At 39.3% G+C, this 13,795-nt stretch overlaps 1 protein-coding gene across 1 annotated transcript in view; it reads right to left on the bottom strand.

The window, feature by feature from the left end:
• Nucleotides 1-3,059: 3,059 nt before the first annotated feature.
• ACADSB (acyl-CoA dehydrogenase short/branched chain) overlaps nucleotides 3,060-13,795 on the bottom strand; it is a gene marked incomplete in the record, with an annotated part of 895,069 nt that continues 884,333 nt past the window's right edge. Inside the window, 1 exon segment of the mRNA XM_044056031.1 lies at nucleotides 3,060-3,723. Coding sequence (XP_043911966.1) covers nucleotides 3,653-3,723 — 71 coding nt within the window.

Below are 13,795 nucleotides of genomic sequence, written 5' to 3' on the forward strand. Positions count from 1 at the left end.
CTGCAGTAGTAGCTCCTACACACAGCATCAATGGGTAGTCTAAGTTCATGTAATCTTATAATGTAAAGAAGGGCAAGCATTTATTCCATTTTAATTCTTCTTCCGTTTGTTTAATTTTAAGTAAATGCCAGCCAGCCTATAGACCTTTAATGACTTTGTGAAATTTGACATCTTCAGGTTTAAATATATTCTGTGACATGCAAGGCTTGGAAGTCTGCACAGAGGACATTCCAACTAAAGCCAGTGTTACTACTAGAAAATTGGTCAAAATAAAAAGAAGGTTCCATAGGAGATACATTATATCCTTGTATTCCTACAAATAAAATTAAGCATGCCCTTTGATTCAGGTTATGCTAACACTGCCTGTAATGGGGCCACAGTAACCACTTCAGAATTAACAGCAGAAGGTGTGGTGAGGGTAGTACATCACGTGACCAAGACACTGCACCAGAAACTTTAGGTCTACATTTGAGTTCTGCTATTGCCCACCTGCATTTAAACAAATTATTTAAAAATAACTGGAGTGCTTCAGTGGTATTACCTTGTAGTTAATAAAATAAAAAATAAAATAGTTGAGAAAAAAATAATTCAGACGGTCATTACCATCCGTCTTACAAGTGAGAATGAGAGAAAATATCATTGAAGCAGAATGGAAACCATGAGGTAAGACTACATTATGAAAATAGGTCATTAGTTTTGGAGTAGGACAGTCCTGTCCTTGGTCATGAAATAAACTACATAGCAGTAGAAACACTGTTTAATTCTGAGGAAGAAGTTGAACTAAGTATATTCTGGCATCTTCACTCAACAGCAGATAATTCCTTGAGGGGAGGCGTCAAAAGTCAATCATCTGATTCATGAAAATGTAAACCACCTTCATAGGAACAGTGAGTATTATGCTAGCCAAGTACTTTGGTTATTACTCTGGAAGCTGAAGACTACTGCAGTGAAATGACAGCAACCCTTTCGGAAATTCACTTTCTGAAAGCATCACGGAATATGGAAGCAGAGTATGTACACAGATATGCAAGACTTGTATTTAGGAACTAGTCAGGTTGTTAGCCTAAGTAGAGAGAGTGGTCTTGTGGAATCATATAAAAATGTCTGTAGTCTACAAGAATGTTGCAAATGTTGAATTACAAGTAAATGGAGCTGCTTTATCTACTAGAGACTGGGATAAGGCAAAAGGGACAGAATCATTACCTTGTCTAACTTCTAACAGTTCTACAGTGCCATTCTGAAATACAGTATGTATTTTACCATGTTCTAGGGCTTCATGATTCCACATGCAATGAGACAGCTATGTATAGCCTTCTAGAACATCCTGCACCAGCTGTAGTGCGTGGCCATTACATATTAATTGCAGTAAGAACTTCAACCCAGTTGTCAAGATGGTGGCTATTACCATCAAAACTTTGCTGTTCTACAATACAAACAATTGTAGATGCTTTGGAGGGTGGTAATAGTTATACGTCCTAGGACGTCTGCAAAGAGACAGGTAATAGCTTGTTTAAATGAATTTTTAATGAAATGATGAAAGCAGGATCACTGAATCCTGATACATGGAATTCGAATCACGTAAAAGGAAATGGAGACAACCAGTAACATTAAAAAATATGTTTTTACAGTTTTGAAGCTTCTGTTCCTCTATGCTTCCTTACATAAATATACAAACTTCATGGCAATAAAACAACAAGCACCATCAGAATGGAAAAAAAAACTATTCCCAAGCCATAGTGCAGTACTCTGTTACTGAAATGGCAAGTAATCAAACTGCACTTGGAATTCACAAGCAACAAACACCGAGCAAACTTCCTGCTGCCCCTCACTAGGATCATAAAAACCCACAGGAAAACAAAAAACAAGATGCCAATAACACTAACACAGCTTCATTAAACTGCACAATGCTGACACTTGCTGTTAATGCATTTCAACAGTAACTGTCCAATATAACTGCACTTAGCAAATAAGGGACTTGACAAAGCATCAAGCTTTGTTTGGTCTGAGGTAATGCATTAATACCTAGCCATTTTAGTGACTTTAACAAAAAACTGTCAACATTTCTACAATCTAAATGGACTGCTTTAACTTTTCACACTCAGGCATCAGTACTCTCCAGGTCTTTCTTTCATGAAAACACATAGAGAAGAAAATTGCAAGTATACAGCCCACTATAGCCTATGTGCAAAGTAAAACATTCCACATCAGAGCACGTGTGTGTGTCTTAAGTGTCTGGATGCACCTTCAAAGATTTTCCCATAAATGTCCATTAGCTTTCACATAAACTAGACCACAGCAGTGAGAGATTTGATATGTCAAACATCTTTTTGGGCAGACAGTGTGTAACCCTAATCCCTGTGCCTGATCAGTAGCTTGATTTCTCAGTCTAAAGGCAGGGTGCCATGGTATTTATATATCCTGTGTTAAACTGCTGGAAAAACACATCCAGTATTTTCCTAGAAACAATGCCAAGTCAAGTTATGTTCTTTGAGGCACTTACAATTTGCTTGTTTCTGTAATCAGACGTCACAGACATCAAGACAATACCTCAGTTAAAGGTATCAATGCATACTTGCACACCCCCTCAAGGGGGTACAGTTGTTTTATGGAGGCTTTCTGATGCTGCCCTCTTCTCACAACAGGTCTATTTTTCCAATTTTTAACTAGCTTATCTCATCTCCTGAGGCAGCTACAGGACTGTAAAGACTCTGAACAAACAAGAGGTATTCAAGAAAAAATATGGGATGAGCACTCACTATTCAGATATCTGTATTCTTTCAACATTTCTGATGCATTACAAATCACAAACAGTTTGACAAAACCACTATAAAAATGCTAGCCATCACAGGAGAGGAAATTATGTACCCAGGTTTGCTTGTGCTAAATTGTCAGCAACCTTGCTTGAATTATTATAATCTCACTCAGCTATGAATTTTCATAATCTGTTATCCTATTTTTGTGTGACTAAATTTAGTGTGCAGAATGCTTAGAACTTCAGTGACTCCAAACATTTGTAGAAGCGACAAGTACAGATAGTGCAACATAAAAACACAAACACAGAAATATAAAAGCTTTATTTTAGTGCATGCAATCAGAACAAAAACACTCTCCCAATCTATAAATTTCCTGCTACTGTAGTGTTTCAGGCAAAAAAAAAAAAAAACAGTACCACAGTTCAGCATTTTCTTCATTGTAGAGTACTTATAAATTCAAACCACAGAACACATGACCTTTAAGAAAACAAAAAGGTTAAACCCACACTCCAGAAATAACATTTTACTTCACTGTTAAAACAACTAGTAAATTACTTGGCCTCCATGTGCTATCAGGAATGAATACAAATGTGTATATGTAAATATTTAAATATAAACATTAAGATTGTACAAATAGAATCTTAACCATGTCGTCATAATATAATGAATGTCATTTGTTTAAAAGAAAACAGAAGGTTACTTGGCAAACTGATAAAATGCTTCCAGATTTGAGTCTGGATCATTCAACATCTCTGTTTACCTATATGATAAAACACTTTGAATCCTGAAGAAAATCACCTAGAATTTCTATAGATGTCACATAAGAGAAGCAAATGATGACAAATAGTATGTAAGCTTTAAAAGCCAAAGCTAACCATTTATGCTTTAATTTTAAACCTTTAATATTCCTTATCAATATATTTGGCCACTGTACTCAATTGGATGTTTGACGTTCCCTCATATATTGAACCTGCAAGAAGACAGAAAAGCAGTGTTTAGACAATGTTACAACCTCCTACCAACACAGGCTGATTAAAACAATCCATTCTTCAAATGTTCACAAACTAATACCTTCTCAGGAAATTCAGACACAGCATTTTTTTGTACTAATGGGCCTAGCAGATTACTTTGCAGACCTAGTTTTTGAAACAAGAGGCTCTTGGGTTTATGTGCTATGAAACCTTAACTGAAATACAGATGAAGCTGCTCTATAGTCTATTTTCAGCTTTTACTTCAGTTTAAATGCATCTTTTCTCCCCTAACATTTACTACTTTTTTGACATGAATCTATACAATATATATTTATATGGTAGCATAGTTCATTTTCAGCTTTTACTTCAGTTTATGCATATTTCTTGCCCTTTCAGCAGTTTCCTTGTTTGACATCATTCTGTATTACAGAGGTTTTTAAGCAGTAGTAGAAAAATGAAAAAAGTACATGTTAAATAAGCGGAAATTAACAGTTTAGTATGCATTTCTTTCCAAATACTGACCGATATACAGAAATACCATAAATTACTTTTTTTTTAAAAGTCATTCTTTAAACCCCATCTTCTTGACTAAGGCAAACAAAAATAAAGTTGTCTTAGATAAACTAACAAAAACAAGTTACAGTTACTAAACATATTGTTAACCTGACATTCCAAAACTCACCTAGGTCTTGCAGACAAGTAAAACATTGTTGTAGATTTTACACTATGTTAGTACAAACTAACTCTGTCAAAATAAAGACCATCAATACTATTGAAAAGCACCACATAAATCATGAAGTATTACAGTCAGACTATGCACCAGTATAAATCCCCAACTCAGGTAAGTTATAAAGATTACATGGAATGATGATTACAACTCTGAAATGCACAGAAACACTATAAGGATTTTACAAAGAAATACATATCTGACAGCTCGCCAAAATATTTTCTTTATAAACTTGTGACAAAAAACAGAACAGAAGAGGAGTCATCATAAGGGTTCTTTAGTGAAAGGAACAGGAAAAGATTAGAGGTTGGACTGGGGGCCATGGTATGTTAATTTGATTGCCATCAGCTAACAACTTAATCACGGAGACCTCTACAGTACTAGCCTAAAAAAAAAAAATCTAAGTCAATATTGTCTCTGGAGAGGTACAACAACGAAAACATGTCTAAGACTGCAAGGGCAAAGGTGATCTGCTATAGAACAGCTAAACAGTGCTACTCAGGTGAGCTCCACTCCTCCGACAGAAGTAGCCAGTATTAAAAACTGAGCATGGACTACAGCCTTGGAGGGCAGTAAACATTCTGAGGTCAAATTCACCAGTTCTGTTCTTGTTCAAGGTCTACATTTAAAATGCACAGACAGATTTCATGAGATCTGGGCCCATTATGTATTTATTTATTTATCTATTGACATTTGTTAACCGGGTTGGTCCAGCTGGGCCAGGGACCTGTTTTCAGTGGATACCCGAGGAGAAAAGCTCCAGTTACAAAACAATTAAGGATTACATATGTAACAAAAATAGAAAGTAGCAAAACCAAGTTACACTCCAAAACATCTTCTTCTTCTTCTTTAGTACAAATTTGATTGCAGTCAAACATATTCAGATTACCCTAAGAAAATAAATGCTGCTAGGAATAAATATGCAGTCTCATAGGCAAGCAAACTGAACTACTAAACAGCAGCAGAGATGAGATTTAAAATCTGTAGAAATTTCAGGTTTGGTAACGTTCTTTGGTCACTGTTGTCCATCAATGGGTGACAAAGGGCAACTGTGTGCCTGGTGCCAAGAAAGTCCTGTAAACTGTAAAAGAAAAAAACAAAGTCTTGTAACTCCTTTATCTGACGGAGGATTCAGATGGGATCTTCCACAAGACCTACCATGATCCCTAACAGATAAAGAAGATGTCAAGTCTTCTCCCTTGCTGAATTCAGACAGCTGTTTTGTCTGCAGGAAGCCAATCATCCAGGTATAGGAAATCATATACTCCCCATGCCATTAAGGCAAGCTACTACTGAAATATGCAAGAAGCAGATGAAGTTCAAGCATCATGGTTCTAAAGCACTAGGACATCCCGTGGACCATGAACCTTAAACATATCTTGCAAGATAAACTGGAATATAAAAATAACTCATTCACTGTTGTGGCAGAAACCTTGGCTCCTTTTCCCAGAACAGGAATTGGTACATACTTATTAAGCAGAGCATCCAGTCTGCAACAGCATGAGTAAAATACAGACAAGAGAGTACAATAATGTTTTTTTTGTTTGTTTTTTAATAATATACTCCCCACTTGCAGTGTCCCCCCTTGGCAAACTAGACATTAAACGTTTTGCTGAAAGATTGTGAATTGTACACTGTTTTTAGGCCTGCATACTCTCTTACTATTCCACCTAGCATTCAGCACCCTGGGACATGAGGAATTGAAGGAGAGAGCCAGTAAGTTCATAGGTAGGTACTAGGCTATTGGCCCTAGAGCCTATATAAGCCTAGCCAACAAGGTACCCTGGCTTTCGCCATCAAAGAGAATTATTTTCCTGTGCCCCTGTCGAGCAGAGCCACAGAGATGATCCCCGGGGTGAATTTCCTATTTCCCATTGAATCATCAAGATTTTTCTTGAAGAATGCTAATGAGGAGCTTTGTTTGATATAGATAGGTAGTTTGCTCCAGAGTATGGGAAGTCTCTGGGGCAGGAATCTATCCCTCCAGCACATTCTGTTTATTGTAGTGGCAAAGTTTAGGTCCCTAGAGCGTGTGGCTTGGAGGGACTGGGATTTCTTTAAGTGGAGCATGTCCAACAGCTCTGGGTTTGACATAGCTTTGTATGTTAGGCAGAGGTCACCTCTCAGTAGGCGATATGCGACGGAGTAAAGCTGGAGTTTTTTGAGACGTTCTGCGTAGGGCATCTGTTTGAGGCTGGTAATCCTCTTTGTGAAGTATTTCTGTGGCCTTTCCAGTTGTTGTAGATGTCTTGTGAGGTACATACCAAAAGGGGTGTTGTACTCTATAATGGGTCTAATGAGTGACTAGTAGAGGGGAAGAATGACCTATTTTTTCTGGATGAGAAACCTTTTGTGATGAGGTGTGCCACATAGAAGGATTTCCTGACTACTGTGGCAATGTGATTATCAAAGGAGAGACTACTATCCACCAGTGTCCCAATGTCTGATCATACTTTCGGTGTTAAGTAGACTACCACCTATATGGTAGCTCATGGGTACAAAGGGGATGACAATGCACTGTTTGGCACTGAGCTTGAGGCCATGGCTTTGACACCAGGCATCTGTCTCCATCAGGCCCTTTTGTAGGATGTCCACATCGTTAGGAGTTTCGATTATGGCTCCTAGTTTGCAGTCTTCTGCGAACTTTGTTAGCCAATGCCCTTCTGTGTTAGCCTGTACTTCAGAAATGTAGATACCAAACAGGAGAGGACCCAGGACTGAACCCTGTGGTACTCCACTTGTCACTGGTCTGAAGTCGGATTTGGAGTGTACTACTTTCACAGTGTGGGTTCTGTCAGTGAGCCAGTTGGCAACCCATCTTGTGACATAGGGATTTATACCTAGTTTACTGAGTTTATCTATAATTCCAGAGTGGGGTATGGTGTCAAAAGCCTGGGCGAGATCTAGATAGGTTGTGTGAACTAAATAAACAGCAGCAGAGTGCAAACAGCTCGAAAGAACCTTCAATTCACCCTAGGTGGGGTGCCAGGTCATTCTACAGTTCATGTAGAACGCAGCCTGGGATGTTGTCAGGTCCCATGGATGCTGTGTTCTTGGCATTGGAGAGTGTGGTTTTTACCTGTGTAGCTGTGATTACAGGAACTTTGCATTCTTCCGATATAAAGATCAGCCCCTTAGAGGGTGAGAGGGGGGTAAAGTTAGCACTGGACCTATCTGCCAGGATGTTGGCAATATCAGTTGGTTCTGTATATTTAGTGCCATTGTGCTGTAACTCAGAGCAGATCTGAGTGCTGCCATTGAGATTCTTGACATAGCTATAGAATGCTTTGTGGTGGTCTTTAGAATCAGTGGCGATTTTGTTTTCGTAACTAGCTTTGGAGGATTTTATGAGGGGTTTCTGCTTCTTACTGAGGCTGACCAGGGAGTTCCTCCAATCATGGGATTTTACTCTTTTTTGCAACAGTTTCTTTCTTCTGTTGTAGAGTTTGTTTATGCCAGGGCACCACCAGATTGGCTTCGTTTTTTTGGAGGATAGCATCTTGGTTCTCTTAGGGATAGCACGGTCCATGCACTCGTGTAAGTGCTTATAAAGTGCATTTGTGCAGGATTCAGCAGTCGTACCTCTTCTGTCCGTCTGCATGGGTGTTGTGAAGATTGCCACTTCTGTCTTAAGAAGCGTGACGATGGCTTTGGAGAAATTTTTTGCAGTGGTTTCCCTAATGGGGGTGGGGGCGGGATGTGGATGTCTGGGGTGATTAGCTTGTGATCAGATTTGACCAATGAGGAATTGACATCAGTCACCCATCTTGGTAATGACCACGTCTAGGATATTGCTGCCCCTGGTAGGGGTGTGGATAAATTGATCCAAGGCATTGGAATTTATGAATTCCAGAAAACGTTGAGCAAAAGAGTTGGTTTCCCACTTAATGGTGGGGTAGTTGAAATCACCCATTACTAGGGTGCTGGGTTGTACCCTAACATTTTCCAGTGTATCAAGAAATGAGGAGTAGAAATCCTGGGGCATGGGGGGATCTGTAGCAGGTTACAATTTGGATTGCAGTCTTGCCCAGAGTTAGTTGCACTTGGATAATCTCAGATGCATTATGCTGAGCAGCTAGCCTGAAGGTGTGGATATCCTTAATGAATATGGACACGCCTCCACCTTTAGTGTTTCGGTCCAGGTTAGGTGGCCTAAAGTTGTGGTATCAATTATAGCCTGGTAATGCAGGGTTGCTCTCTATGGAGCCTTGAACCAGGTCTCTTATCACTGCACAGATGTCGATGTTCTTCATTTTAAGGAGTGCCTCGAGTAAATGCATTTTGAGGTTTAGACTTCTAGCATTGAGTAGCATTAGCCTCAGATTTTGCTTGCTTGTACCTGTTAAAGTGATGAATTTGTCATCTGAACCTTGCTTAAAAAAGGCACTATAGGGGTGGCAAGAGCCTTAGCCAGTATCCGGAATCCCAAGGGCGGTAGGTGCAGGCCATCTCTGGCAAAGCATCGTGGTCTGTCGATCATATCATCCTAGGTAGACAGATACTGGATCCCCTTAGAATGACACCAGAAGCTTAGCTAATCGTTGAAGTCAATCATTTTGTCCTTGTACTCTGGTATCATTCTGGGTGATGGCAGGATGCTACTCAGGGCTAGGGTCATACCTGCCTAGGCTACAATATTGGAGAGCTCCTCCATGTCTCTTTTCATGTAGTTCAGGGAGGTATGTCTCAGGTCATTCATACCAACATGGACAATGCTAGAGTCATATTTGTACTTGTTGTGGAGTGACCTGACTGTGTGTGTTATGTGGCGGATCCTGGCACCCGACAAGCAGCTGACAGTAACTTTCTCCTTGTTTAGCCTGGTGAGTGGTACATCAGTGTGTCTGACTACAGAATCACCTATGACTAGAGTGTTAGGTACATTGTTATGCCTTATGTTCTGTGGTTGAGTAGCACACTGAGTTTGTGGGCTATGTGTCATTTGGGTTGTGTTGGGGGGTGGAGGTTGCTTGCATTTCTGCCTTGGAGGTCTCTTTTGCTTGAGCAGATTTTTATAGAGAGCCTCCGCAAATGTAGGTGTGTGTTTCGTGTTTCTATGTGTGTGTTTTGGTGGTGTAGGTTTTGAGGTTCTATGTGATGAGCGTGGTGTGGTGCAAGTGTTTACCTTCTCCTCTTGACTGTCTAGTCCAATCTTGGGTGAAGAGAGCTTTGCTTCCAGTTTGGCTATATAAGTGCATCTCTCACAGGTTGTAGTGTTGGGTGGTAGGAGGACAGGGTTGTCTGTGTACATGAGGCAATTGCTGCATTGCCCCAAGATGCCCAGATTCATCAGGTAGACAGGAGAAAACACCGGGAGCTGACCCTTAGACATGCCTGGATAGGTACTTATTAAGTACTAAATACGGTTTTCCTCTAGACAAGTGAAAGTTGAGTGCTATAGTAATTTGTAGCTTATTTAGTGCTTACAACAAGTTCTGAACAAGTGCTGAGCTCAAAGAAACAGATTTTAGTGCTAAAACTAAAAAATTGCCTAGTTCTAAGAGAAAAATGTGAGCCATTATCCAGTGGGACTGGAAATGCTGTTTGCTGCTAATACCACCATTACCTGGGAAATAATGCACAATGTCCGCTAACTATGCTTGCCTCAGTGTAACTGTACCAAACAGCTGTGATTCTAGATGGACTGTATGTACTCTCCTTAGTGGCTGATATTCTACAGGGTTTCTAGCTGCAACTTTAGCAATCTCAGTTCTCTTCACAGATACAGTTCACGTGATAAGATTCCCATTAACACCTTCCCAGGAATGGATACAAACTTCTGCCATTCTATCCCATCTCATCCTCTGCCTTGACTGCTACATGAACATCTGTCTATCGGTCATAGTCAAAGCCAAATCCACTACACCATACAGCCAGTGAGCACTTAGGGCTTTACAGAACAGCATGTCACATGCATTTACTGCTGAAGAATTGTCTTTTTTTTTTCAAAAAGGGAACCGTTTATCTTGCAGAATACACATATACACACAAGATCACATCCACTTTGCAATTTTAAATTATTTAAGGTGCAGTCTGCATAAAATGTTATAAAAATGACAGAGAACTACAAAATGCATTTTTTTTCCCAGAACTCAGATTCTTATTCAAGATGGCTTTTGAATTTACATGGAGATTCTTGTGGTCTAAAAGATGGCAAATTACATGTATACAGATAGCTATCTACACTCATGATTTTGAGAAAGTTAGAGACATGTAAAATGCTTACATATTTATGTTTGAAATGCCCAACTTTGTAAGACAGCATGTAAAAAAAAAAAAAAAAAAAAAAAAAAAAAAAAAAAAAAATTGGTCATAAGATAGTGGTTTTATCTTGGTCAATCCAGACCTGCATTTGTTGTAAGTATGGGTGTGAATGTGTATATATCATACAGTGAACAGGCAATAGTGTGATATCTGTTTCGTTTACAAAACAAAGCAATGTTTTGATGTATAAACCACAAAGGTGAAATCTGAGTGAGCAGACAGCAACACACATCAAGGGTGTGAAGCAGTGTAGATGTTCACAAAGTTGCTCTTTGCTTAAGTAATCACATTCAAATAAATGACATACTCTACAAATGGGGAAATGCTTCTCAATGACAGAGACTGCCATCTCTTGTCTCTCAGAGGAATTTCACTGAAAGCTATACTGGCAATTAAGGTTTACAGACTTCTAATATTCACCACAAACTTTTACTTCTTTTCCCAGTTTTCAGTGATACCTTTATCAGCTGTCATAGAAAGATTAAGGATTTGCTTTACTTATGTGTCTGTCTTCAGACACCACACAGAGGTTTAATTCTTTGACATGTTTACAAGTACACTAATTGCTGATCCAGTTATTGGTAATTAACTAGCAATTAAGAGTCCTTTTTGGGGCACAACATCAAAAGTTATATTTTGTTATTCATGTCATATTACCTGACAAGCAACAAGTGGGAGACCTTAGTCAACATGTAAAACTAGGTAACATATTTAGGGATACACTTGTATGGCAACCACAAATTTCCAACAGTAACTTTTCACTCAGAAAATAATATACAACATGCAGACAGTAACCTAAGATACAAACAGACGTAGCACTGCTCTCCTGAACTACCATTCCAAACACATTTCTATCAAGTGCAAGTTTTTCGCTTCACGTTTTTAATTTTTAAAATTCATTGATGCTATCAAAATAGAATTCAGACTAAGAACAATAAACACAATCAAAATCTGAATCAAATCTCTGTGGATTTATCAAAATCATGGTGGTATTAGCACATAAATAGTTGTAATTATGGCTGTGTAATATCTGTCTGTACAGCAACACACAAATCCCAAGTACTAAAAACATACAAAAAATGCAAGTTAACTATTAAATTTATGATTTTTTTCTCTCAGAATACCATACTATATGCTGTGGTTAAGGTTTCTTCCCTTATAGCTTAAGAGTGCAGAGTTCAAGCCAGATCTCTTGTCATAGTCTGTGTGAAGTGTGTATGCTTTCCATGTCATGTGTGTGTCTTAATCAGATACTCCACAGTTTCTTAGCACATCACAAAATATGACCGATCACTGCACTTAACACTGCTCTTGTGGTCTGTTTCATAACTGAAAACGATCAATGAAGGACAATCTCACTCACCCAATTAAACTGGCATAAATTAATATTAAATGAAAGCAACCCAGTGGTGAGTGTTGATGCCTCCCAGCATTACTTTGATTTTTCAGTTCTGTTTTCAAGTAGGGTGTGTTCTCTGCAGAATTTGCAAGTCCGTCCTCTGTCCATGAGGGATTATGCCAGGCAGTCTGACTACTTCTCAAATGATACAGATATCTTCTAAATTGCCAAAAGGTGTGTGTGCATCCTGGGGTTACCTGGCATTCAAAGAATCATATCCTACCTTGCCTGCATGAGTGACAGGATAGGCTCCGGCTCCAATGCAACCCCAAACTGAACAAAGTGGGTAGTTGGGGACCGAATTAAATAATGAATAAAACTACTCTTCAGTCTACACGTTAAAGCTTTTTTTTCCTAGAATGACTACCACTTAATTATTACACACTGATGGACACAAGTTTAGAGGACTTAACTTATCTTAATATATAATTACATTTGTAAGAACAAATATAATACCACCCAAATTAAAATAAGACAAGTGTCTGTAAGGTGGACATACTGACACAGTATGCCACAAGGAATGAATGGAAGCTTGCTTTTGTAAGAACAAATGCCATTACTGTAGACATAAAGGAAACCTCACAAAGTACAATTGTGTATTAAACTTACCATAACAACACATGTTTGACAACTGCTGCAGTGGCCGAAGCTATATCATAGGATCATAGGAGATTACTAGGCTAATGGCTCTGGGGCCCTTACAAGTCTAGCCAAGAGTTTATCTCAAAAAAGAAAACTCAATCAGCACCTGTTGCCCCTGTCAATAAGGGACACAGGTGGACCCCCTGGGACAAATTTGTGGTTACCCATCCATTCATTAAGGTTGTGCTTGAAGATGGTCAGCAACATACTTTGACATGTATTCGGAGTCTATTCCAGAGATGGGGCACTTTCTGGGAGACAAACCCATCTCTCCAGCAGGTTTTGTTAATGTCATATATTAGATTTAAGCCTTTTGATTGGGTACTATGTGAGGAGTTAGACTTACGGATATGGAACATCTCTGGTATGGCAGGGTCTGAGATCGCCTTGTAGGCAAGAAACAGATCACCTCTGAACAATCTGTGTGATACAGAGTAGAGTGATAGTGATTTGAGCCTGTCCACATAGGGACAGGTGTTGGAGACCATGGATTCTCTTTGCGAGGTATTTCTGTGGCCTTTCTAGTTGATGCATGTGTTTGGAAAGGTACATACCAAATGGGGCATTGTACTCAATTATTGGCCTAATGAGGGAGGAGTACAGAGAGGCAATAACCTCCTTTTTTCTGGATGCAATCCCTTTACTACCTTTACTTATGAGGAGAACCAAGTAAATGCTTTTCTGACCACTGCCGCTACATGATGGTCAAACGTGAGATTGTTGTCAACTTGTGTACCCAGGTCTCTCATCATGGGTTATGTGCTTAGGGGGTTGGTTAATGTGGTAATCAGTAGGGGCCGTGTTTTTGCCAATGGTATGATGATACATTTTTTTGCATTTAACTTAAGGCTATGACTTTGGCACCAGTAATTTCTTACTGTGAGACCCTCTTAAAATATGTTAACATCATTTAGGGAGTCAATGACAGGACCTAACTTGCAGTCATACGCAAACTTGGTCAGCCACAGGCGTTTTGTCTCTGCCTGGACCTCTGAGAAGTGCCCCTTAGTGACAGGTCTGCTGCCAGAGGTGGTGACAC

Source organism: Protopterus annectens, chromosome 14.part0 (assembly GCF_019279795.1).
Source record: "Protopterus annectens isolate FY-2018-M chromosome 14.part0, PAN1.0, whole genome shotgun sequence".
NCBI classification, from domain to species: Eukaryota; Metazoa; Chordata; order Ceratodontiformes; family Protopteridae; genus Protopterus; species Protopterus annectens.